This window comes from Coccinella septempunctata, chromosome 7, assembly GCF_907165205.1.
Source record: "Coccinella septempunctata chromosome 7, icCocSept1.1, whole genome shotgun sequence".
In the NCBI taxonomy this organism is placed as follows: Eukaryota; Metazoa; Arthropoda; class Insecta; order Coleoptera; family Coccinellidae; genus Coccinella; species Coccinella septempunctata.
Window position 1 is genome coordinate 7,720,531 of NC_058195.1, and position 24,733 is coordinate 7,745,263.

Below are 24,733 nucleotides of genomic sequence, written 5' to 3' on the forward strand. Positions count from 1 at the left end.
TGTATTTTTGTTTTAAAAAATACGATTATATTCAATTTCGTCCATCGGATTACATTTTTTTTTATTCCCTCACCTTCATTCCTGTAAGTTAGTTGAACGTTCGCCAGGAAGTGGAAAATATTAGGATTAGGATGTGAACTTATTTAAGGGCGGAATCATAAACAAGAAATAACTTTTTATTTAAACTCGAATAGATCATTTTCATCGAAAATATTGAAGATCCACATACAGAACGTCCCATGAACACCTGAGGATTACTGTATTAAAAGGTACATAATGATGTTGAACCTTTCATATATACAATTTATACAATCCAGGAAAATTATTGTTGAAATTCCTTTCATTCAAACTGTATCAATCGAAAATCATATTTTCAAACTCCAGCTGTCATGATAAGAGATGGCCACGATTCCTGTGCTCAGCAGCTCAGCTCCAAAATCAGTTCTCAATTTTTTTCATGAAATTACATCGATTGAAATTTCAGTAGTTATGTATAAACAAAATATTTGTAATTTAACGGATATTTTGTATGGTTTGTAGGCGAATTGTATTGCCAAGTGTGTATTGAGTTGTTGATTTTATCCGCAACATTAAGTGCTTCATACCCAGGGCCGGATTCAGTCTTGATAAGGCCCTGAGCAATTTGAGATTGACTCTATTAAACGAACGAAGTTATGATTGATATAACCTCAACCGAGGGTTCTTAGACTGACCAAAATTTCATCTTATTTGTAACAATTGTAAAAAATACAAACAAATGTTACAGATAAGCTGAGAACTCACGAAATTTCAACCCAAACGCGATAAAAAGTAAACAGGCACTAGTACCACTGGTGTTTACTCATAAAACGCACCCGTATCACAACCACCTTTCAAATCTCAACCGAATTTTCGAAAAATCTACAAGGTTCGATTATGACCCGCTAGAGGCGCCAGCGTCATCATCGTGGCCCTTCCTGATTGGCGGAGACGGCGGAAGTGGCGGTAATTTCATAAATTGGTGCGGCCTGTTTATCATTTGACCCATCACCCTGTCGATGCTGTTGTCGCGTACTGTTGGCAGACCAGCTTCCCCTGAATCCGCACTAGAAGGTGGAGATGGTCCGCTACCATCACTACTTTCCAGCGGCGGTTTGAGGAATGGTTCCGAGTAGCTGACACACAAAGGAAATGAGTTTTATCATCGGTAATGTTGGTATTGATCACTTACATTTTACTGATGGGAGGGAGTTTCTCGCCGTCCCTGGACGAGGCTGAGTCTGCGTAGCTGGCTGCGTGGATTTCCTGCTGATACAGATGGTACAACTCCTGGAGGTCTGGTGGGAGTTTCAGCCTTCCTTCTGCAATTTTAACAAAGGTTAATGAACGCTATAAAGGTAGATGATTTACAATTTTATCTTCACCTTCTATGAGTTTCCTTTGCCGAGTTATTATTTCCTCAGAGAGCTGTCTCTGACGGTCATATCTTAGTATCGTCAAGTCGCGTCTGCGTAATTCATGTTGTCTGATGAGTCTTTCTGATTGGAGGGCCATTTTATCTGCTTCCAGTTCATGAACTCGACACATTAGAGCCAGGATTTCCCTTTCGTCGTCAGATGACAGCAAAGAAGGTAATTTCTGGAAAAACCAAACCATTATAAAGATTGAACCCAATGCTTTCAAGGCCATGACAATATTGGATGACTTTGGGCGTCGAAGCTCTGGTCAACTTTTCAGCAGCAACTGGTCTTCAATAAGTTATTTCCTCAACCAAGTATCAACTTTTGAACCGAATACTGAGATGTCCAACAGAAGGAAGAGAACTTGAATAATTCCTAACGCAAAAAGGCGCTGATGGTATGACTATAACTACCTCAGTCGTAATAGAATCCCAGAACTGAAGCAAAGGCTCCTACCCCAGTTGTAGGCGAAAGTGTCTCGAAAAACCAGAGCTAAAACACCCGAAGATATCTAAAATTGTCGTCTCGTATCGCATTATTCATCAAAAAACTCTTACATCTTCCAAAGCAACGCCCCTCTGCCTGCAAGCTTCTAATTTTTGATCAATATGCGTCTTCAATTCCGACCATCTCTCTTGTTCCCTTTCAATATCAGCAAGTTCCCTCCATGCTTGCTGAATGGCAACTTCACCTTCGGCATCCTCGTCCACCTCGTCCCTAGCATCGTCATTTCCAGCAGATCTGAAGCCATCAGATGTGCTTAGATAACGTCGTCTAGAAAAGAGAGTGCAAGAGTGTGGAAAGAAGAAGGGAGGCTACCAGAAAGAAACGAAGGTTTGAAACATGCCAAAAACTTGAACAATGCAAACCTCAAGCTCTGCTGCGTCCTAGCCCTGGATTCGTTGAGGCTATTCTTGTAGAGTTTGTTGTTTCTCGATTCCCAATGGGCGATTATCAGATGTTGTCTCTCAACTTCCATCCCAAGACCCAAAAGATGGGAGTCGATCTCCATGAGCTTCCTTCTGAGCTTCATTTGGTTCTTGAAGGTATCCACGATTTGTTCTCTCAAGTTTCTGACTTCCCTGCTTCTTTCTTCTGCGTTCATCCTGTTTATATCGGCCGATCTTGGTCTGTCCTCTTTCATCTTTTGCTGAAGCCTTCCGATTTCGTTTCTGAGTTCGCTGATGACGTCTTGGTATTGGGAAACGTGGTAAGAAACATCCAGAGTGTTTATTTCAGCTTTGGTCGAAATGTTATTGGCTCTATCAGCGTAAACAAGGGTGTTTTTAGATTCGTCCCTCTGAGTGTAGCTTGGTGAGACGTGAGCTATCATTACTGTCTTGCAATTTCCACTCAGGGCATCCTTCAGCAGTCTGGTCAGTTTGGAGTCCCTATAATTGACATATCTAGCGCCGCCGCTCAGAGCGTTTATGCAGTTTCCCAAGGCCAGCAGAGATCTGTTTATGTGGCCTCCTTCTTGCAGCCTTTTACCCCGATTTTTGGTCTTGTTTGCCCTTTCGGATCCTGCCAAGTCGATCATGAACAATCTGCCTTGTTTCACTTTCATCCTGAGATGATCGGTCTTGTCGATAGGTATGGCATGGCGGACAGTGACGCTGAGTAGGGCGTGACTTCTGGATGAGGTTTTATTCATGGCGGTTGGCTCTACTGTTCTGGCTCTGTTGCCTTTCTGCAGAAGGGTCATAACCTGTGTGATGGATACGAAATGGTTATGAAATTTCACAGAAGTATCAATTTCTGAATCAAAGGAGAGTCGTCAAGTCAATTCGAATCGACTGCTATTAGCACAGTACACAAGGTATACTGTAAATGGTGGGTAAATTATACAAGGTATACTGTACAGGGTGTGCAGAATATGGTGGTACCTGAACTACAACTTCTCAACCCAACACAACAGTGTTTCTTTTAACCTCAAGAAACTACTGTTAAAAATATATGTTCAAGTCAAAAACTCACACTGTATATTGATTCCCCCTGAAAGTTCATGTCCATAGTAGGAAATAATGAGTCTTTTTTACGTATTTATTTTAGTGGTAGGTAATCAATTACAACTTATAACCACAATCATATGCATGCTCGCATTAAAGGCCAGAATTCATGAATCATTGAAAGCTAAGCGTTTATCAATACCCAGAACGTTCTAAACAGCGTCCCCACAATATTTTCCATAATCACCACATGAATATGATAGTATGAAGCTAGATAATCCAACCTTTGGTCAGGATAACCCTCGATTTCAACTGTGCTATTTGCATTTTAAATTATTGTTTATGCAAGAATTCTGAGGTAGGGTTATTAAAGCACTACCTGGTGATTGAGTATGCAACTACCTTCTGGTAATAGATTACAGAGGTGAATGTGTCTCTAATATCTCATAATTTGCATAAATGCTACGTTAAGATTACCTACACCGGGAGAATGTTTCTCCAAAGAAGGTTGTGAAGATTTTACATTTTTATAATACTTGCAACTTCCATCGCCAGAAACAGAGATTTAGCAATGGGCTACAGCCCATATATTACCTCAACAATTATTGGAAAAACTCTGTTCGACATACATAGATATACTGAAACATTTATGATCTGATATGCATGAATTATCCTAGGTGCTCCTAAAATATTCATTCAATCCCTTTGATCGCATTCTAATATGAAAATTCTCACCTCATCTGTTGAATTTGTCGAAATCTCTGAAAGTCCGGCCACCTGTATATTCCTCCCTCTGGCATCCTCCCTGAGCTCTAGATAACCTGAACTAGGGTTCAGTAAATCGCGTATCTGCTCGTTGTACAGCTCCAAGTACGACATCGTGACCTGCAATACGCACCGATTCATATCGTATGGAAATTTTCGACAAAGTGCGATGAACGCCCGTCAATTTCTCAGCTATTAAGGGAGATTTTATCGTTAAATGGTATGAGGGGGGTGGCGGTTTTCTTGTTTCGTGTTTCATGACGTTCAAACTGAGTTTCCCCACACTCGAACGCTTACCGAGCCTGTCAATCATTCAGAAGTAGAAAATCACAGTATATTGACTGGTAAAGCGTGGTATATGCGTGCCTGAGAAAACGGATGTGAGTTATGGTTATCAATATTTTATGCAGTTGTAATTTGAATTCGATTTGAAAACTGTTACTGGCGTCAGGAAGGCTTTCACTTTGATGAAGGACATTTCAAGAAATTCTTTCAAGTTTCTCTTCAGGTACTGAAAGATGGAAATGACTTATTCTATGATTGGATATATTTATCAGAATAGGAAGAAGGTTCGGATATTTTCCGATTTATCGATAATTTTAAGAAAAAATGTCCGAGCATTTGAAACGGTGAAAGTAGATTAGCTCTATAGCTATCCAATAGCAGTTTGTGCCAACAACAGCTTTCAGCCTTTCATGCAAACAAAACATTTCTAAAAAACTCAAAATCCTGGTGACAAAAGTTTTAAAAATTCATAGTTTTAATTTTTTTCCAAATGGGTCACACTATAAATGAATAATTCAGGAAAAATTCAAGGAGTGAAGTCTCGTACAAAAATAGTGTGGAACTCATACTTTTTTTTGAGTAGTCCTTTACAGGGTGAATTTTTGACGAGTACAAATATTTTAATAGTAAATTCTTGAGGTCAAAAGAAACACTTTTTTTATACCATTTTTTCCGATTCGACCCTGATAAAAAGATATAGCCTTTTTAAATTTTCATAATGAGCTGTGCCACCCCTAGAAAACACAAAATTACCTTCAGTATCTGTGATACTACACATCTGTGGATCTTTTAAACAGAGTTGTATTCAGCCAAAGTACCCAATTTTTCAAATTTCACAGATACTTATTGATTTTTGAACAAATTACTCGAAAACGGCGCATTATACAAGAAAATATGAAGAATACCTACTTTTATTTCACAAAACGTTCAAATATTTATTAGATAGCGTCCAACTTAGTCTCAAGATGAGTTCAGTTCTTTGAATTTTTGGTATTTGTAAGGTAAGTAATGGTCATAATGAGAAAAGTGTAAGATGTGAGTGATATCTTGTGTTCGAAAAAGATTCATCAAATAAATGAAAAACTATACTTGGAAATTCATTTCATTCGACAAAACCGTTTCTGAAATTGAACTAAAAATAAAAATTTTTGTGGTTTTTCAACACCCTATATCTTTTAAACCGAGACGATTCGGAAAAAATGGTAAGGGAAAAAAGTGTTTCTTTTAACCTCAAGAATTTACTGTTGAAATATTTATACGATTCTAAGACTCACCCTGTATATCTGAAATTTTCGTCTTTCATTTCAACCCTACTGATTCTTCCTTCCCCTTTTCTAAAGCACCAATTTGATTTTTCTTGACAAAAACCATTCACACAGGTTAAGCTTCACATCATTTAGGCAGTAAAGAAGTGATATTATTTGTGTTTTTCCTCCAATGAGTTCATGTATAAATTTCTTCCGAAAAAATTATATAATTTGAAGTTCTGATTGGCTTTTAAGGAAAATATCCCTCTTATGCCCTTGAATTCGACTCATTTCTTCATGATTATTATCATCCCCCATTCTCAGCAATAAAATTGGAATGAAACGCAAACAGGATTCTCATCCTTTGATGGAAAAACATAATGAACCTTCCCATTTGTTCATAAATCTATAACAGTCGGCGAGTAGGTACTTTAAAAGCCTTGAACTGTCATTTGGGCGCCATGAACTAAAACGGTCGTTTCCAGTCCATAATATTTCCAGATAGTCACCTCATAAAACCATAGTTAAACTCAAACTCAAAGCCAAAACGCTAAACGGGTCTTTTCAAATATCCAAGTTCGGGACCTTCGGAAAAAGACAGGTCATTAAGTAAAGTGGAGGTTTCCCGAGCCAAGGTCTGTTTTATATTGATAACACGTCAAGGGTTGAGCGAAAGAAAAATTGATTATGAATAAGTATACCGAAAAGGGCTCCACTGTGGTCGTAAAATGATCCAGCAGTAAGTATGCATCTTGGGGCGTTTATTCAACGACAAAATTCTATAGTTTGGGGTGAGGTTGTCTGGAATGTCTGGCCATAATGGGGAGGAAGGATCAATTAGGTCTGACGTTAATAGTCGTATTGTTGGTCCTTAAATGTCTCATTTCACTCCAATTCCTGTTAATGATGGGGTGAGACGGATATGACTATTATTTCTGTCGATTTGACCGGTGAATTAGAAAGGGTTATTCATGTTCAATTATTTATCTAGTCATAATCAATTCAATGGTGGTAAATAAGAATTGAATTGAAGCATTTCCTGCAAGGATATGTATCGATAGGTTGAAGAGGGAAAAAATGACTAGCAAATTTTGGGAATAGGTAGGTAGATACCTAATTTCGAGCACTTAGACAAACAGAAATGTTTACAAGCTAGAAAGCTTATGAAGTAAAATTTGAAAGATTGGGTACTTTGGCTGAATATAACTCTGTTGAAAGATCCTTTAGATGTGTAGTGTCACAGATTTAGCAAGCTTATTCTGAAGGTAATTTTGTTTTTCCAGGGGTGGCACGGCTCATTATGAAAACTTAAAAAGGCTATATCTTTTTATCAGGGCCGAATCGGTAAAAATGCTATGAGAAAAAAGTGTTTCTTTCGACCTCAAGAATCTACTGTTAAAATATTTGTACGAGTCAAAGATTCACCCTATATACCATCCGGAAACCATGAATCAAGACTTGACTATTAAAAACAAAGGGAAAACCCAACGATTGAGCTTTTCCCTCATTAATTTTTACTTTCAGAATCTAAATCGGTTCCCACGAAAGATACACCCGAAATAGGACCATTTTTCCTTATTTCCCAGCCGTTTTTCTTTCTCTATCGTCTTCTACCTGTTCGCCCTTCAGTCTGTATGTGTGGGCGTCGGTCATGAAAAGGGTGGAATTTCTTAATCGAAAACGAACTTGACCTAGAGCACTACGAACCGCTAAACGTTTCCAACATGCGAATTCTCGAGTTTTGAAAGCGTGGTTTCGAGTAGTCTTCCCCGACAAATTCTTCTCTATTCAGTTTCCTTATCGCAGGTTGGTTTAACTGCATGCAAAGCTGAGTCTAGTCAATTTTTATTAGGGGGTGGAATCTTTTAATCAAATCTGTGGGTTCTCGATCGTCATAGTCCTTGTTATATTAATTAAAAAGTGTGCGAAAACTAATGTCTAAAAAACACACTGCGGTTTAGGCCCGGTTCAGGTTCAAGCCATAAAATTTTCTGTACCTTTAGGATTATTTTACGTGTGCCGAAAGTTGACCGTCGATGAGTTCACTTGAAAATTCGTCAAGACCGAACGGTTACGCTGAGCTGGATGAAATTCTCAGATTAATTACTAGACGAGTTGCTCTTTCAGAATATGTATCACATTTCCATCCACGGTTACTTTTATTGAGAGATAAACGACTCGAAAGCTGACCTTCGAAAAATCCTGAAAAAGATGGGTTCAGTTAAAAATTCGTCAAGACCGAACGGTTACGCCGAGCTGGATGAAATTTTCAGATTTATTACTAAAAGAGTTGCTTTTTCAGAATATGTATCACATTTTCATCTACGGTTACTTTTATCGAGAGATAAACGACTCGAAAGCTGACTTTCGTAATCCTGAAAAAGATGGGTTCAGTTAAAAATCCGTCAAGACCGAACGGTTGCGCCGAGATGGATGAAATTCTCAGATTTATTACTAGAAGAGTTGCTCTTTTAGAATATGTATAACATTCCCATCTATGGTTACTTTTATTGAGAGGTAAACGACTCGAAAGCTGACCTTCGAAAAACCCCGAAAAAGATGGGTTCAGTTAAAAATTTGTCAAGACCAAGCAATTGCGCCGAGATGGATGAAATTTTCAGATTAATTACTAGAAGAGTTGTTCTTTTAGAATATGTATTACATTTCTATTTACGGTAACTTTCATTGAGAGATAAACGACTCGGAAGCTGACCTTCAAAAAATCCTGAAAACGATGGGTTCAGTTAAAAATTCGTGTAGACCGAACGGTTGCGCCGAGATGGATGACATTCTCAGATTTATAACTAGAAGAGTTGCTCTTTCAGAATATGTATCACATTTTCATCCACGGTTACTTTTATAGAGAGGTAAACGACTCGAAAGCTGACCTTCGAAAAATCCCGAAAAAGATGGGTTCAGTTAAAAATTTGTCAAGACCGAGCGATTGCGCCGAGATGGATGAAATTTTCAGATTTATTACTAGAAGTGTTGTTCTTTTAAAATATGTATCACATTTTCATCCACGGTTACTTTTATTGAGAGATAAACGACTCGAAAGCTGACCTTCGAAAAATCCTGAAAAAGATGGGTTCAGTTAAAAATTCGTCAAGACCGAACAGTTGCGCCGGTATGGATGAAATTCACAGATTAATTACTGAAAGAGTTGCTCTTTCAGAATATGTGTCACATTTCCATCCACGGTTACTTTTATTGAGAGATAAACGACTCGGAAGCTGACCTTCAAAAAATCCTGAAAACGATGGGTTCAGTTAAAAATTCGTTTAGACCGAACGGTTGCGCCGAGATGGATGACATTCTCAGATTTATAACTAGAAGAGTTGTTCTTTTAAAATATGTATCACATTTTCATCCACGGTTACTTTTATTGAGAGGTAAACGACTCGAAAGCTGACCTTCGAAAAATCCCGAAAAAGATGGGTTCAGTTAAAAATTTGTCAAGACCGAGCGATTGCGCCGAGATGGATGAAATTTTCAGATTTATTACTAGAAGTGTTGTTCTTTTAAAATATGTATCACATTTTCATCCACGGTTACTTTTATTGAGAGATAAACGACTCGAAAGCTGACCTTCGAAAAATCCTGAAAAAGATGGGTTCAGTTAAAAATTCGTCAAGACCGAACAGTTGCGCCGGTATGGATGAAATTCACAGATTAATTACTGAAAGAGTTGCTCTTTCAGAATATGTGTCACATTTCCATCCACGGTTACTTTTATTGAGAGATAAACGACTCGAAAGGTGACCTTCGAAAAAACCTGAAAAAGATGGGTTCAGTTAAAAATTCGTTTAGACCGAACGGTTGCGCCAAGATGGATGAAATTCTCAGATTTACTACTAGAAGAGTTGCTCTTTCAGAATATGTAGCACATTTCCATCTACGGTTACTTTTTTTGAGAGATAAACGACTCGAAAACTGACCTTCGAAAAATCCTGAAAAAGGTTCAGTTACAGCCGTGTTTATATTTAGGAAGGCTGTGATTCAGTTAAAAATTTGTCAAGACCGAACGGTTGCAACTAGATGGATGGAATTCTCAGATTCATTACTAGAAGAGTTGCTCTTTCAGAATATGTAAGATCTACCATGATTATTCTGGAAGTTACGCGTGTGTCCAAAGTTGACTTTCGAAAAACTTTCCGTCTTAATTTACATAATTATTTCTATGTTTCAAGCCGAGTTCAAAGTTGAACTCAGCTCAAAACTGTCGTTGAGAGATGGTTCAAGAATGTGAACCCATAACTTCTCCTCCACCTGTTCGTGGTGATAACAGAATGAACTTTCATGTTACTGGGTTGTTAAATGCCAAAACAACAGTAGGAGGAATGGCATGTGTTGTCATGTTTCCATTTAGACAATTCCACAGATTTTATCGCTCCACCGCATTATTCTCGAACTCGATGGATATACTCGTGGAAATTTCAGTACAAATTGATACTCGGAAACATGGAAAGTAAAAAAAGCAACTGTTTACCCTAGAAATATCGATTTTTCCATCAATATGACAATTAAATTCAGTACGGAAGATGACCCATTTCGATTCGATGGCAACTAGAATGAACTTTAAAATAAAACACGAGAAATTATAAAACTAGACTTCGTGTTTTACTTACCGTAAATTCATCTTCTTTTTCTTTGACTGCTTCGAATAAATCGTTCAGTGCTCGCACCATTATACCCGGTTTGTCAGGGTTGCCAACCATAGTATGCGTTTTCCCGGCACCAGTTGCTCCGTAAGCGAACACAGTGGCATTGTACCTGAAACAAGAGAACATTCATGAGCCATCTTGACCGCCATTTATGAAAACACGATGTAAAAAAGTTTTTGCCTATAACTGGCCTATTGAGCGACCAACAAAGACGAATACTAAAGCACATGAAACTCAGAAATTGATCGGTTGGTAAATTTATACCCAGTTAACCAACCCCGGGTGAAACTCATTATTAACGACATCCATGTTCAAACTAACTGCCCTTGCTGATAAAGCTAACCTTAACATTCCATAATGTAGGTTATCAGACCACACAGACCTGTTGTTTCTTATGTTATAGCCCCGCAGTAAAACTTCCTCATTGCCCGTTAGATTTTATCGGCGGCCTATGCAAGTTCCAGCCTTATTTGTTGATAGTCTGGTCTCGTAAAAACCTGCAATAGCTACTAATTTTACGCAGAAAAACAGAGGCTTCGGAAAACGGTTTACACCTATAAATATTTCATGGTAAACGCAAAGAATCAAGTGGATGGAATATAAAGGAGGTTTTGGGATCTGGCAGCATGGCGTTGATGGGGACTGTCTTTGTCATGCGAGGGCCCACGGAGTTTGCTGGTCTTTGTACTGACTCAAAACACAAAAGAGAACATGATGCAACCATCAGTTCACTGAAAATAAAGCTCAACTTTGTTATAGGTAGAAATTGATGGAATCTCTATCAGGCCTTAGGCCCGGGCCTAGGCCCTCTCTGATAGTTAACGATCTGTACACCTACAGCAATACGTCGGCAAGTCTAGCTTCATCATTGATCAGGACTATACACTATACTCTTTGTTTAGTAAAAAGAAATTTCAATGGTTCTGCTGAGAGATATAAGACACGAGCCTAGGGCCACTTATAGTCACCCAAACTGGGCCCTCAACTACAGTCAAACCATTGATATATCAAATCCTACGTTGACATCATTCTTAGAGTAGGAAGGGAACATAAACTGACATACATGCTGATAAATATCTAAAAGCAAGTGGAAATGTATTCCTGTATGTACAGCAGGAAAAATTGAAATAGGGCCATTGGAACAGTAAACAACATGTCACCTAAATTATGACTTCACTATACACTCTGATCGATATACTTTCCATTAACGTTTTCCTTCCAAGGTCCGACCCTCAAAACTACTCATGAAAAATTCAAGTTTAATTCAATTATGGTATGCGATTCCAATGTGCTTACCAGATCCACCTATCTACAGTTAAAAAATAGTTTACATTTCTTCACGTATGTTGGAATAAAAAGATTTAATTTTTTCGCGAATAACCCAATTCAAAATTATAGTACTTAACACTTTTATTTCGTCTGTATAACTTACCCGTTCAATATATCTTTGACCAAACTACTAGTTGTTACGTTATAAACTTCTTCTTGGGTCGACTCTTCACCAAATACAACATCGAAAGAATACTGCTTGTCGTTTATCCTTCTGCTGCCTTGATTTCTGATGCTCTTCTCGTTGTCTTCGAGGATAACATGCTGAAAATATATATTTTATTACCATGAGGAGAAAGTTTCTCAACCATATTTTCTTATAATGAAAGAATGAGAGGATTCTGCTGAAGGGACCAAGTAGTACTGTGATGAGAATTCGGTAAAACACTGAATCATCCAAACATACTAATAGAGAAAGGGTAACGGGGGTTGAATATGTGTAGAAAATATTGAGAGAAGGAGTTGAAAATATGTTAGTCATCGACACGTACAAATATTTCAACAGTAGATTCTTGAGGTCAGAAGAAACACTTTTTCCTTTACCATTTTTTCCGAATCACATCGATTTAAAAGATATAGGCAACAAATGGTATAGAGGAAAAAAGTGTTTCTTTTCACCTCAAGAATATACTGTTAGAATATTTCTAAGAGTCAAAGACTCACCTTGTATAAGTAGTGGAATAAACATAAGAATAACATATGATAAATAATCCAGGGCAATATACACAGGCTGTACTTGAAGGTGAGGCTTTTTTTTCAACAGAAGGTAGAACTGGTCAAAATGAAGCGTTTCACCAAAAATCACCTATACAAAACTTTCAATCTGACAATGTTGAAAAAAAATTGAAAATGATTAATGAAATAGATCCTAATACGACCCTAGATCGTTTGTTAGATGAATTATCGCAAAACAATAGGAAAAAAACTTATCTCCTGATTCGACCACGTGGTTTCGTTTAGGATATTAGCACGTTGGATATTTACGTTGTAATGAAAATGGAAACTTAGGATTGCCGAATTGTTGTCATTATTTTTCAATAACTTACACGATTTTATGAAATGGCTTATTTCGATACTAACTGACAGAAGAGACTTAGGACACAAGTGTAAAAATTAGAATAATACTTCAAAACCTCACCAATAAAATTCGTCTAAATTATTCACGAATTTTTTCCCAATAGGCATCACAATCTTATTGTTCGAACATTCCAACAATCGTCGTAAAAATGGAATGAAATGTGGAAACATCATGGCACTTTTTCAACATACCTAACATAAGCACTTTCAAGAAACTGCCTCGATTTTCTACATTTTTTTCACTCTAAATTGCAAGATACAACAATTATGATTCTCTCAAAAGTGACGTGATGCATCTTAATCTGATGAACTTGATACTGAACCATTGATTGTCCAGCCATATGTTTATGTTTTGTTTCGTTTTTGCGATCGGAGTCACCTTCCACAGACCCGTACTTGAAATTCAATGAAATTTTGTCGAACTTCTAAGGGTAGTATCTCAGCCATCTTGGATATTTTATACAGACAATTTTTGGTTGAACGACTTATTTTGATTAGTTCTGTCAAAAAAAAAGCCTCATCTTTGAAAACCGTTTACGAAATTAGCACAATTAATCTTATATAAAACTTGAAACACATTATACGATTCCCACAAAAATAAGTTTTTAAACCACGACATCTGTTTCGCTATCACAATAGCATCTTCATCAGGTGGGTGACGGTAACCTCAGTTCACCATTATCGTATGATCTGTTTCAAGTTAAATATCAATTTGTTTATGTTTTATTAGAAATTATCGAGGAAATTATAAACACCCCAAGGGTATAACATTGGAGCACTCTCGTTCTACCAATGATTTTATCTTTACTCTCTTAAACATCGGTAGGTATATGGAAATTGCGACGTTTTGCATCATAAAAGCCGCAATTCAACCAATAACTAACAACCCCCCCCCGCAATATTCCAACATAAGTACCCTCTGATACACTATCGAACCATTATGGCGTAGAATAATTAATCAAAACGCCAAAGAAACTCATGAAACATTAAAAAACGGCATTGCGTACATATAAAATATGCGGTTTTGATTACATCCATCAACTACACTAATAAATACCAGCTTCATATGTGCCCGGCGGCGGGATTATCAGCAATGCTTAAAATCTAGGTAAGGGTGTTATTTTAAGGACAAATTGAAACTTTAATAAGCCACAGGGCACAATTATTGCAAATGCTCTTTAATGAGATCTGGAGAGACGATAAATCCTCGAATATTGCCGTCTGCCCAGGCTCGACGGAAACATTCATTAGAACAGTTTGTTGCAATTAAAAAAATTGCGGGGGTATAATGCGCAACGCGGGGGTTATTTATGGGGTAATAAGTTCTTCGAGCGATTTCGATTTTGACAAGTCTTACGCACGGGAGGAGTTGCATGCCACATACAATTATTCCATTAAGAAAGCACTAATTATAATTGGAGCGTCAGTTGAGATTATGGAAAAAAATCCATCAGGCACGAATTCAATTCTTTTAATGGCGCGACAAAGTTATTTTTCTCCTGATGACGTTAAGCTCCTGCAGCTTGAGAAATGTACTTCTAATCTAGCCGAACAATAATAGGTTCTATGATCGAATCACGATACCTTACCGCTGTTATGGTTTCTCCAATAAGGGCAATACAAACACTTTTTTCACCCTAAATCGCACTGAACAAAAATTTTTACATATGACCTGATGCAACTAATCAGATAGACTCGGAAGTACTGAACCATTCATTGTCTAGTCATATGTTTATGTTTTGTTTCGTTTTTCTGATGCCAGAGCCACCTTCTATAGTCACGTCATTGAAATTTAATGGAATTTTGTCGAAATTCTAGTAGTTGAGGAGCCCAAGAGGGAAATTCGAGATTTACTCGAGACTTGTATAATATAGGGGGAATTGTCTAGAACAGCCTGTCAGAATAGTGTGGGTTAAATAGTCTGTTGAGCTGGAACTATCGTTAGTATTTTCAGGGAAAAGGGAAGTGAAATAAAATATTCCCACAGAATATCACAGTTTTTATTCAACCCAACTTTTATGAGGGTTGCCCTGAAGAGTAAAATATGTGCAATGTCGTTTTAACAAAAACGAATTTGTTTCGCCCTAATGTGCGGTCACTGTTGACGTCCGGAATGCAGGCTCGGGATGCAGGTCAAGTGTCGCCCTGATAATTGTTGCCAGATGTGTTGGGACCGCAGGTCTTCGAGTAGCTGGAGTGGTTTTAAGAAAAACCTTTTGTGTGCAGGCTTGGAATGCGGAAGCGATATGCGTAATTTTCTTAGCTGGTGGTCGTCTGTCTCGATCGCTGAGTGTGAATGTGAATGGTTTTTGCTTTCCATATGGGTTCTTTTTATACCCTTTTCGGAACATTTTCTCTGCACCAATGAAATTGTACGACAAAGGAGGAGTGGTTTCCTATGTTTCTCCGTTTTGATTTTCTCGACGAATTTGTTGTAGGAATTCGGCATGTGAATTTATTTTCGAGGAAATTATCACATTTCCTACACACTCCCCCACCAGTGACGAAGTTACGAAACATATTGTAGAAATCTCTTGGGAAAATGAACTCTTCTGCCGGATCTAGTAGTTGTTCTTTCCTGGGCTGGAGTTTGATCTTCTCTATCGGGTTCTACAGGGTGTTCTTGCATTGGCTGGTTCTTCATATCGTCGTTTGCGATGACATAGGCTGGTTTTAACCTGTCGATTGTAACTGTCGTTTCCTTGCCGTTTATTTTTATTCCGAAGTGTTTTGGACTTCGACTCAACACTTCGTATGGTCCGTCATAGGGGTTTTGCAGGCCTTTCTTCGGACCGTCATGCCGGACGAAAACGTAAGGTGAAGTTACCAAGTCTTTGAATATAAAGCTGGTCCGCTCTACGTGGTGGCTTCCATCAGTGGGCCTTATTTCTCGCATTTGTTGCCTCAGGTTCACTATGAAGTCGGATGTGTTCTCGCTATCATCCGTACTTCTGGAATCCAGGAACTCTCCAGGCAATCTGAGTGGCTCTCCATATACCAGTTCTGCTGCCGTTGCTTTTAGGTCTTCTCGCCAGGCTGCTCGCATTCCGAGGAGAACGGTTGGGAGTGTTTCGGTCCATCGGTCGTTCTTGTGGCATTTTATTGCTGCCTTAAGTTGTCGATGGATTCTCTCCACCATGCCGTTTGCTGCTGGGTGATAGGCGGTAGTACGGATGTGATTCGTGCCAGTCAACTTATTCAATTCGTTGAACAGGCTCGACTCGAATTGTCTTCCTTGATCAGTGGTGATCCGAAGTGGAGTACCGAACCTCGCTATCCAGTTTGTGTAAAATTCTCTGGCGATGGTGGATGCCTCCTGGTTTTGGAGTGGGATGGCTTCTGGCCATCTAGTGAATCGGTCGACGCAAGTGAGGCAGTATCGGTAGCCCTCAGAGTGTGGCATGGTGATGATGTCCATGTGCACGTGGTCGAATCGACGTGTTGGTGGCATGAAAGTACCTAGTGGAGCATTGACGTGGCGAGTGACTTTGGCTCTCTGACACTCTATACAGCTGCGGGACCATTTTCTGCAGTCTGCGTTGATTGAAGGCCATACGAAACGTTGTTTGACCATTTTGATGGATGCATTCACTCCGGGATGTGCCAGTCTGTGAATGGTATCGAAGGCTGCTCTGCGGAATGATTTGGTGAGAAATGGACGTGCCTGAGGTGTGGATGTATCACAGTACACAGCGATTTCTGACCCATGTGGTTTCATCTTCCGTAGCAGCAATCCGGTGTCACCTTGTAGATATCTCTGCAGTTCGTCGTCATCTTCTTGCGATGTGGCCAATGCTGCATAGTCCAAGATGGGAGTCACTTTGTCCACTCTTGAAAGGGCATCAGCGACGACATTCTGCAATCCTGGTACGTAGCGTATGTCGGTGGAGAATTGTGATATATAATCCAGATGGCGGAACTGTCTGGGCGAGCACTTCTCTGGCTTCTGCTTGAAGGCATACGTAAATGGCTTGTGATCCGTGAAAATGGTAAAGTTTCGGGCCTCTACCATGTGTCTGAAGTGTTTGATGGCTAGGTAGATGGCTAGCAGTTCACGGTCGTATGCTCCATAACGAGTCTCTGGTGGTGACAGTTTCTTGGAGAAGAATGCCAGTGGTTGCCATTCGCTGTTGACCAACTGTTGAAGAGTAGCTCCTACTGCAGTGTCTGACGCGTCGGTTACTAAGGCTAGAGGAGCGGCGTCCTTGGGATGAGCAAGCAAGGTGGCTGAAGCTAGCATCTTCTTCCCTTCTTCAAAGGCTGCAGTGGCTTCTGGGGTCCATGATATCTTCGCCTTTCCTTTCAGTTTTGGCACAAGCAGGTCGTGGAGAGGTCCAAGTGTCTGTGATGCTCGGGGTATGAAACGACGATAGAAGTTTATCATACCCAGGAATCTTCGAAGGTCTTTGGCGGTTGTTGGTTGACTGTACCCCAGTATGTCTTGGATTCTGTCTGGCAGTGGTCTTGTTCCATCGGTAGAGACGAGGTAACCAAGGAACTTTATTTCAGGTTGTCCAAAGATACACTTGGCTGGATTGAGGACGATGGAGTAGTTGCGGAACCTCTCGAAGATGATCCGAAGATGTTCCATGTGTTCTTCTTCCGACGATGAGGCGATCAGTACGTCATCAATGTAGCAGAAGCAGAAGTCCAGTCCTTGTAGAACCTCATCGATGAATCTTTGGAAAGTCTGTGCTGCGTTCCGTAGTCCAAACGTCATGACTGGGAACTCGAACAGTCCAAATGGCGTCGTGATGGCGGTCTTGGGAACATCTTCTTCGGCCAAGGGAATCTGGTTGTATGCCCTCACTAGATCGAGGGTTGAGAAAATTTTCTTCCCCTGGAGGATATGGGCGTAGTCCTGGATGTGTCTCACGGGATACTGATCGGGGACAGTCCGGGCGTTTAGGGCACGGTAGTCTCCACACGGTCTCCATTCTTCAGAACCTTTCTTTGGTGCGAGATGCAGTGGGGATGACCATGGACTCTTGGATGGACGGGCGATTCCTAGTCGTAGCATGGCTTCGAACTCCTTTTTGGCTGCCTTGTACTTATCTGGTGCCAAACGTCGTGGTCTCGAAGCTACTGGTGGTCCTGGCAACGTCTTGATGTGATGCCTTGTGTTGTGCCTGATGCGTCCTGGGGCTCCTGCAGGTCTGGTGATCTCTGGAAAATGTGTTAGTAGATCATGATACCTGGAGGATCCGTTGACAGTCTTGACTTCTGGGATGGAGCACTCAGCCACTTGTCCTTGGGTAGTGAGTTGGGTGGTTCCGTCCAAAAGTCTTCGGTTCCTCACGTCCACTAGCAGGTTGTAGAAACTCAAGAAGTCGACGCCGATGATGGGTTTTGATACGTCTGCTATGACGAACCTCCATGTGAAATCTCGGCGTAGTCCTAGGTTCAGCGTGAGGGTGGTTGTACCATACGTGGCGATGGGTGTCCCATTGGCTGCTGAAAGGACGTAGTCTGACTTCTCTCGTCTGCCAGTGACTGCGCTGCGTGGGAAGACGCACAGGTCTGCTCCAGTGTCGACCAGGAACTGCAACTTGGAGTCCTGATCCGTGATAAACAAGCGGCGCGTCGTTGGGCTGGGATCACTGGCCGCTTCTAGTGAAGGCCCCCTTCGTTTCCCGAGGTGTAGTTGCAGGGCTGCTCGCACTTCATGGACCTGGCTCCAAATCTGGTATGGTACCAGCACCTTCTATCAGTTGGCGATCGTCTGCGACTCTGGCTTCTTCGACGGTCGTGGGAACGGCTTCGGCTACCATCTCTCTTGGGTCGCTCCCGGTGGTGTGCTGCCAGCTCTGCCCGCAGGGTTGCTATTTCCCGGTTCAGTCCTAAGAACATCTGCTCCAGCTTCTTATCGGTGATGGCCTCTATGTTGGTCGTCTCTGCTATGTGGTGGGCGATAGGTCGGGAGGCTTCCATTATATGGTCTGCATGGGTTGCCAAGTCTTCGAGATTTGCGTCCTTGATGATGGCCAATGACACCTGGACACACTTGGGTAGCCGGCTCATCCACAGGGATTTCATCAGGGCATCTGGGACGGTTCGATCTGCGAGTCCCTGTAAATGACGAAGGAATTGTGACGGCTTACGATCTCCCAATTCCTCTCGTTCCAGTAGGCGGCGGGTCTTCTCTTCTTGGGAGGCACTCAGACGTCGCACCAGCTCCATCTTCAATTTCTCGTAGGCCCCGTCGGTAGGTGGGTTCATTATGATGTCCTTCACCTCGGCGGCAAATTTTGCTGGCAGGGCTCCTACGATGTAGCCAAACTTAGTCCGGTCTTGTGTCACTCCGGAGCAAAGAAAACTTCCTTCAGCCATGGCGAACCATAATTCGGGATCGGCGGCTACAAACTCTGGCATCCGAACGGCGACTCTTGAGACCTGGGCTGCTTCTTGTTCCATTTTTCTTCGGGGCTTCTTTTTCGATCACGTCGGGGTCACCAATTTGTGGGTTAAATAGTCTGTTGAGCTGGAACTATCGTTAGTATTTTCAGGGAAAAGGGAAGTGAAATAAAATATTCCCACAGAATATCACAGTTTTTATTCAACCCAACTTTTATGAGGGTTGCCCTGAAGAGTAAAATATGTGCAATGTCGTTTTAACAAAAACGAATTTGTTTCGCCCTAATGTGCGGTCACTGTTGACGTCCGGAATGCAGGCTCGGGATGCAGGTCAAGTGTCGCCCTGATAATTGTTGCCAGATGTGTTGGGACCGCAGGTCTTCGAGTAGCTGGAGTGGTTTTAAGAAAAACCTTTTGTGTGCAGGCTTGGAATGCGGAAGCGATATGCGTAATTTTCTTAGCTGGTGGTCGTCTGTCTCGATCGCTGAGTGTGAATGTGAATGGTTTTTGCTTTCCATATGGGTTCTTTTTATACCCTTTTCGGAACATTTTCTCTGCACCAATGAAATTGTACGACAAAGGAGGAGTGGTTTCCTATGTTTCTCCGTTTTGATTTTCTCGACGAATTTGTTGTAGGAATTCGGCATGTGAATTTATTTTCGAGGAAATTATCACATTTCCTACAATAGTAAAAAAAACAATCATTGTACATACTCAACGAGTCAGATTAAGATATATGTGGTTCATTACATGTTGAAAATTATATATTCTCTTAATCTGACAATTTAAGCGTGACGAAAATGTGTGGGAGGGCGCCAAACTTGCAAAAAAACAACGTCACGTGTACATTCTCGAGCGCGGTGGCTTTTTTTCCCATTTTGAAGCTAATGATTGGAGAATAAGGGAAAAACTATAATCTGACAGTTTCAGCAAGCCGAAACAATAAAATTGTCCATAATAAAGGTCACAAAAATCAGTATTTTTGAATGATCTCCTCTCCTGGGCTTCGAATTGTTTTCGAATTCATTATAAAAGTTGTAGAGCATAACATTTTCTACGAATTTTGTCCGAAACAATTTTTTCTACGTTTGAACGTTTTCGAGATATATGGCGATAAATGTACATTAGACTGGGTTTCTACAATGACCTTGGACTTTCGCATGTGTGGCTGAGCTCCCCACACTTATCGCCCTCTAACTCGAAAACGGTTGGGAGTATGTAAAATTGCCTCAGGCGAAAGTTGAATAGAATTTTATTATCTACAACTTTCATAATGAATACAGAAACGATTAGAGGTACAAGAAGGGAGATATTTTGAAAAAATGCCTTGTTATCAACTTCAAACTCTTGGATTGAGAAAACCCCCGCTGATTAGTGTCAGATTAATGGGTCAACACGTCTGCAACACTGAGATTAACCATCTATATGAAAACCTGGCATGCTGGAGTATGTACAAGTAACGATTGCATTTTCAAAGAAACGCTGTTACCTTGCATCAAGTCCGTATTGTCAGTCTTTTAAAAAGTAGTTTCCTTCGGGTCCAATTAACATATCCACTAAAAATCTGACACCATTTTAAACTCTACCGTACGGCCAACACCACCACGCAAACTGTCAGATCAACATGAATTTATTATCATAGACACTTAGGTCATATACAGTATCTCAATCTGACACGCTCGAGTATGTACACCTGACGATTTTTTTTTACATCTTTGAGAACCTACAGACGCTTTCCCCACAGCTGAAAGTGCATACATCATAAACCCTTTTTTTTTCTTTTTATCATCGAATCTTCAAAATCCACTAGGTCTCCACGACGCTCGAGTAAATCCCGATTCATCATCGTCGGCTCCTCAACTATAGGTGTTGTAGCTCAGCCATCTTGAACATTTTACATAGATAATTCTACCTTCTGCCAAAGAAAAAGGCCTCCACCCTGTATATTACACTAGTACGACAGCAATATATCACTCCCTACTTATAACTACACTTTGAACTTTCTTGTTCAGTTGAACTTTCGTTTAATCAACTTATCAACACAATAATTGTTCATGTTAAACTAGTTAACACACAATTGATGAAACTCAAAACCAGATGAGTTGCAGTAGTCCATTATAGCACATACGGATCACAAAAAGTATCTTGTAATTTTCTAAATTAAGCCATTAAATGCCTGAGGACCATATTTAGGTCGAAATGGTTTATAAATTCACAGTAATACTGAAAAAGTATGCACTTCAATATTCGAGCAGTGTATTTCATAACCTAATGAAACCACTTCTGTTTTTTTTCCTTTCTGTGAATTTCTCCCCGACTTTGATCGATTCCCCAGGTGGTTTTGGGCGATTTTGTTATTCTGAAAATCGCACGTGGGCGATAATCTCATGAATATTATCGTGAAAACAAACTCGGAACCCACCGAAACGTTGAAGTTTCGCTGCTTTATATTGCGAATTAAAGCATATGGCGTGCCAGTGCATCCTGAAGTCCATAAATTCGTTTTAGCCAGACCTTTATCGGGATTCCGGTTAGTATGGGTTCGAATACCGCGTGTCTCAAAAATATTCTACAGGGTGATTCATAACTATTGGGACATAGGCTAAGGGCAGAGATGGTTTGGACCAAAATATGGCGATAGGACCAAATATACCTCAATAAAATATTGCTGTGGAAAAAGATAGAGGGCGTTAAAGTTGAATTTTGGCAATATTTTATTGAGGTATATTTGGTCCTATCGCCATATTTTGGTCCAAACAATCTGTCCTTAGTCTATGTCCCAATAGAGTTATGAATCACCCTGTATAATCCAGGGTTTCCCAAAGTCTGCGCGACAGAAGGTTTTCTCAATAACTTGGTGGAAAGCTTGTAGGAGAAGATGCCAAGCAGTTGTTGATGCATATACGTTTGTATTGAGACTGAATAAAACAAAATAAACTTCAGAAAAACTACCTAAATCTGTGACATTACACATATGTAGATCATTGAACAGAGTTGTATTCAGCCAAAGTACCCAATTTTCCAAAGTTCACAGATACTTTGAATTTTTGAACATCGAATTACTCGAAAACGAAAACAAATATTCATTAGATAGCGTCCAACTTAGTTTCAAGAGTTGCATTCTTTGAATTTTTGGTATTTTCATGGTACGTAATGGACATAATGAGAAAACTGGAAGACGTGGGTGATTTCTTGTATTCGAAAAAGATTCATCAAACAAATGAAAAACTTTAATCCGAAATTCATTTCAATCGACAAAACCGTTTGTGAGATAGAAGTAAAAATAACATTTTTTTTATGGTTTTTCAACAGCCTGTATCTTTTAAACCGAACCGATTCAGAAAAAATGGTTAGGGAAAGAAGTGTTTCTTTTGACCACAAGATTCCACTGTTATGATATTTGTACGAGTCAAAGACTCGCCCTGTTTATTTTAACAGTAGATTCTTGGCGTCAAAAGAAACACTTTTTTTTGCCATTTCTTCCGATTTGGCCTAGACATATAAAAAAGTTTTCATAATGAGCTCTGCCATTCCTGGAAAAACGGAACTCCCTTCAGTATAACAGGCTAACTCTATGACAATACACATCTGTGGATCTTTTATTAAACAGAGTTGTATTCAGCCAAAGCATCCAATTTTTCGAATCTCATGGATATATTATTTATTTTTTTGAATATCAAATTACTTACTCGAAAACGGTGTGCATTATGCAAAGAAATATGAGGAATACCTACTTTCATTTTCCAAAATAGTCAAATATCCATTATTGACTGTTTAACCAATATATGTTTAACTTTTGGCGAATTGGAAAAAATGGTAAGGGTAAAAAGTGTTTCTTTTGGTTCCAGGAATCTTCTGTTAAAATATGTACATGTACAAGTGAAAGACCCACCCCCTGTAAACATACTCAAAAAAAAATTTAGTTTTTCTGCAGAGGAAAACAAATTAATTCATAATCTTTATCTTTTGACGTGCAGAATATTATCTGAGCGTTACGTTTAGAGTTTAGGTGAACAAAATTTTGAAAAACGTCAAGAATAGCCCTATAGGCTACTATACCACCAGCAACTACTGAATACATCGTTTCCACCTGTTTATACCGTGCGATCCACATGTGCGCTCACGTATCATATAGCCAAACTGTGAAATGTGCACCTTTAGTTTATTTTTTCTGAGGAACGTCTTCAAACCACTTTACCTTCTTGTTCAAGGCGTACAAACATCTAGCAGGTTCGTCCGCCTTCAGCGGTCTTATTCTAACGGCCACCATAAGCCTCTCTTCGGCCGTTTTCAAAGGCGGCCGCGAAGTGTCACTTCCCGAACTGGACGGAGTTTCCGGGGACATCCTGTAGAAAACGGGAAATCAAAATATTTCAAATTCGTCTCCAAAACATCGCCACCTTGATCGTGTAATTGACTGTCGCAGGGATTTGTCGAGATGATTTTTTTGTCGCGTGGTGAGAAGCGTTAAAAGCGTAGCGTGCCGTGTACAAGCCGCGGAACAAATGAAAAGCGCCGTTCGGATTTTCCTCAATCCGGAAAGTCCGGTGGGACTGTCCGCTCCGGTTGCTTTGGTTACAACTCGGCCGTTGATACAAATAGGGGTTGGTCAGAATATTCCGATGCGTCTCAGGAATAGATTGACAAAAGGCTGAGCACATTACTTTGGTTCATTATCTCCGATAATCAACCAAGCTGAGAAATAATGCCTTAAACCTACCTTCTTTCTTATCAGTTCAATTTTCGACATCGTAGATATGAAAGAGCAAGTCTTCTAGTGATAAATCTCCAAATTTGATTCACATAGTGCAAAAAAAAATCAACTATTTTTCGGATATTGAGGTTTTACCAGGTTCTAATGCGATAGAAGGCAATATTTCAGAGACTAATTTGCATAGAATTCTAACCTGTTGGTCGATTTTGATAATTTAAACACATTTTTGCATTCTCTTGAATCGCAGTTTGAAATAAACTTTTCGACAAGCGTATTTCCCAGAAAAATCATCGTAGAGCTAAAAGTGGTGATACATATTATTCTGAAAGAGCGAGTCTTCTAGTAATAAATGTCCAAGTAATTCCAAGTATCCCAAGGTCTGATTGGGCCTTTAAGGCTCAAAAGTTTTACCCCTATATCTGCTATTATGTAGATTTTATTGTATATATGTTCGATAGCCAACATTGTACTTTTGGTTGCGTGAACATTATGACACAAGAATAAATGAATTATTAATTTGATAATTGTTTTTTTGTTTGATACCTCTATAGAACCTGAACTACGCTCACCAGAAACAATATACATCATTTTCGTATTGCCGAGAAGAAAAATTGGCATATAAGGCCAAAATAAAGTAAATTAATTTGTATATCCCCATTTATTCATATAAATACATTTACACCATCACCATAATCGATGATTTATCCCTTTACTCACCAGGTTTTGAATATTTTTCATGATTTTGCCAATCCTCAATACCACCATTGTTATATCATCAGAAACACAGAACATCTGTTTTTTATTTTCTCTGTAAAACCAAAGAGTAACAACTCTCTTGATTCAGGTCAGAAATAAAAGCACAGACAAATACTAAAAAATAAAGGATAAGTTAAAAAAAAAGTTGCACATA

At 39.7% G+C, this 24,733-nt stretch overlaps 1 protein-coding gene across 5 annotated transcripts; it reads right to left on the reverse strand.

Annotated features, from left to right (window-relative positions):
• Positions 1-155: 155 nt before the first annotated feature.
• Positions 156-24,655, reverse strand: LOC123317480 (kinesin-like protein KIF19). Of its 5 annotated transcripts, XM_044904050.1 has the most exons (10): positions 24,541-24,655; positions 23,308-23,455; positions 11,782-11,942; positions 10,314-10,458; positions 4,124-4,273; positions 2,309-3,147; positions 1,997-2,213; positions 1,404-1,617; positions 1,211-1,340; positions 156-1,154 (listed from the first exon to the last, which is right to left on the reverse strand). In XM_044904050.1, the coding sequence occupies exons 2-10, from the start codon at positions 23,452-23,454 to the stop codon at positions 914-916; spliced, it is 2,244 nt and encodes a 747-aa protein (XP_044759985.1). In that variant the 5' UTR covers position 23,455; positions 24,541-24,655; the 3' UTR covers positions 156-913. The 5 variants fall into 5 exon arrangements, with proteins under 5 accessions (XP_044759985.1, XP_044759986.1, XP_044759984.1 ...); XM_044904051.1 differs by lacking the exon at positions 24,541-24,655 and having other exon boundaries at positions 1,997-2,180; positions 23,308-23,614; XM_044904049.1 differs by lacking the exon at positions 24,541-24,655 and having other exon boundaries at positions 23,308-23,613.
• Between the last annotated feature and the right edge of the window lie 78 nt (positions 24,656-24,733).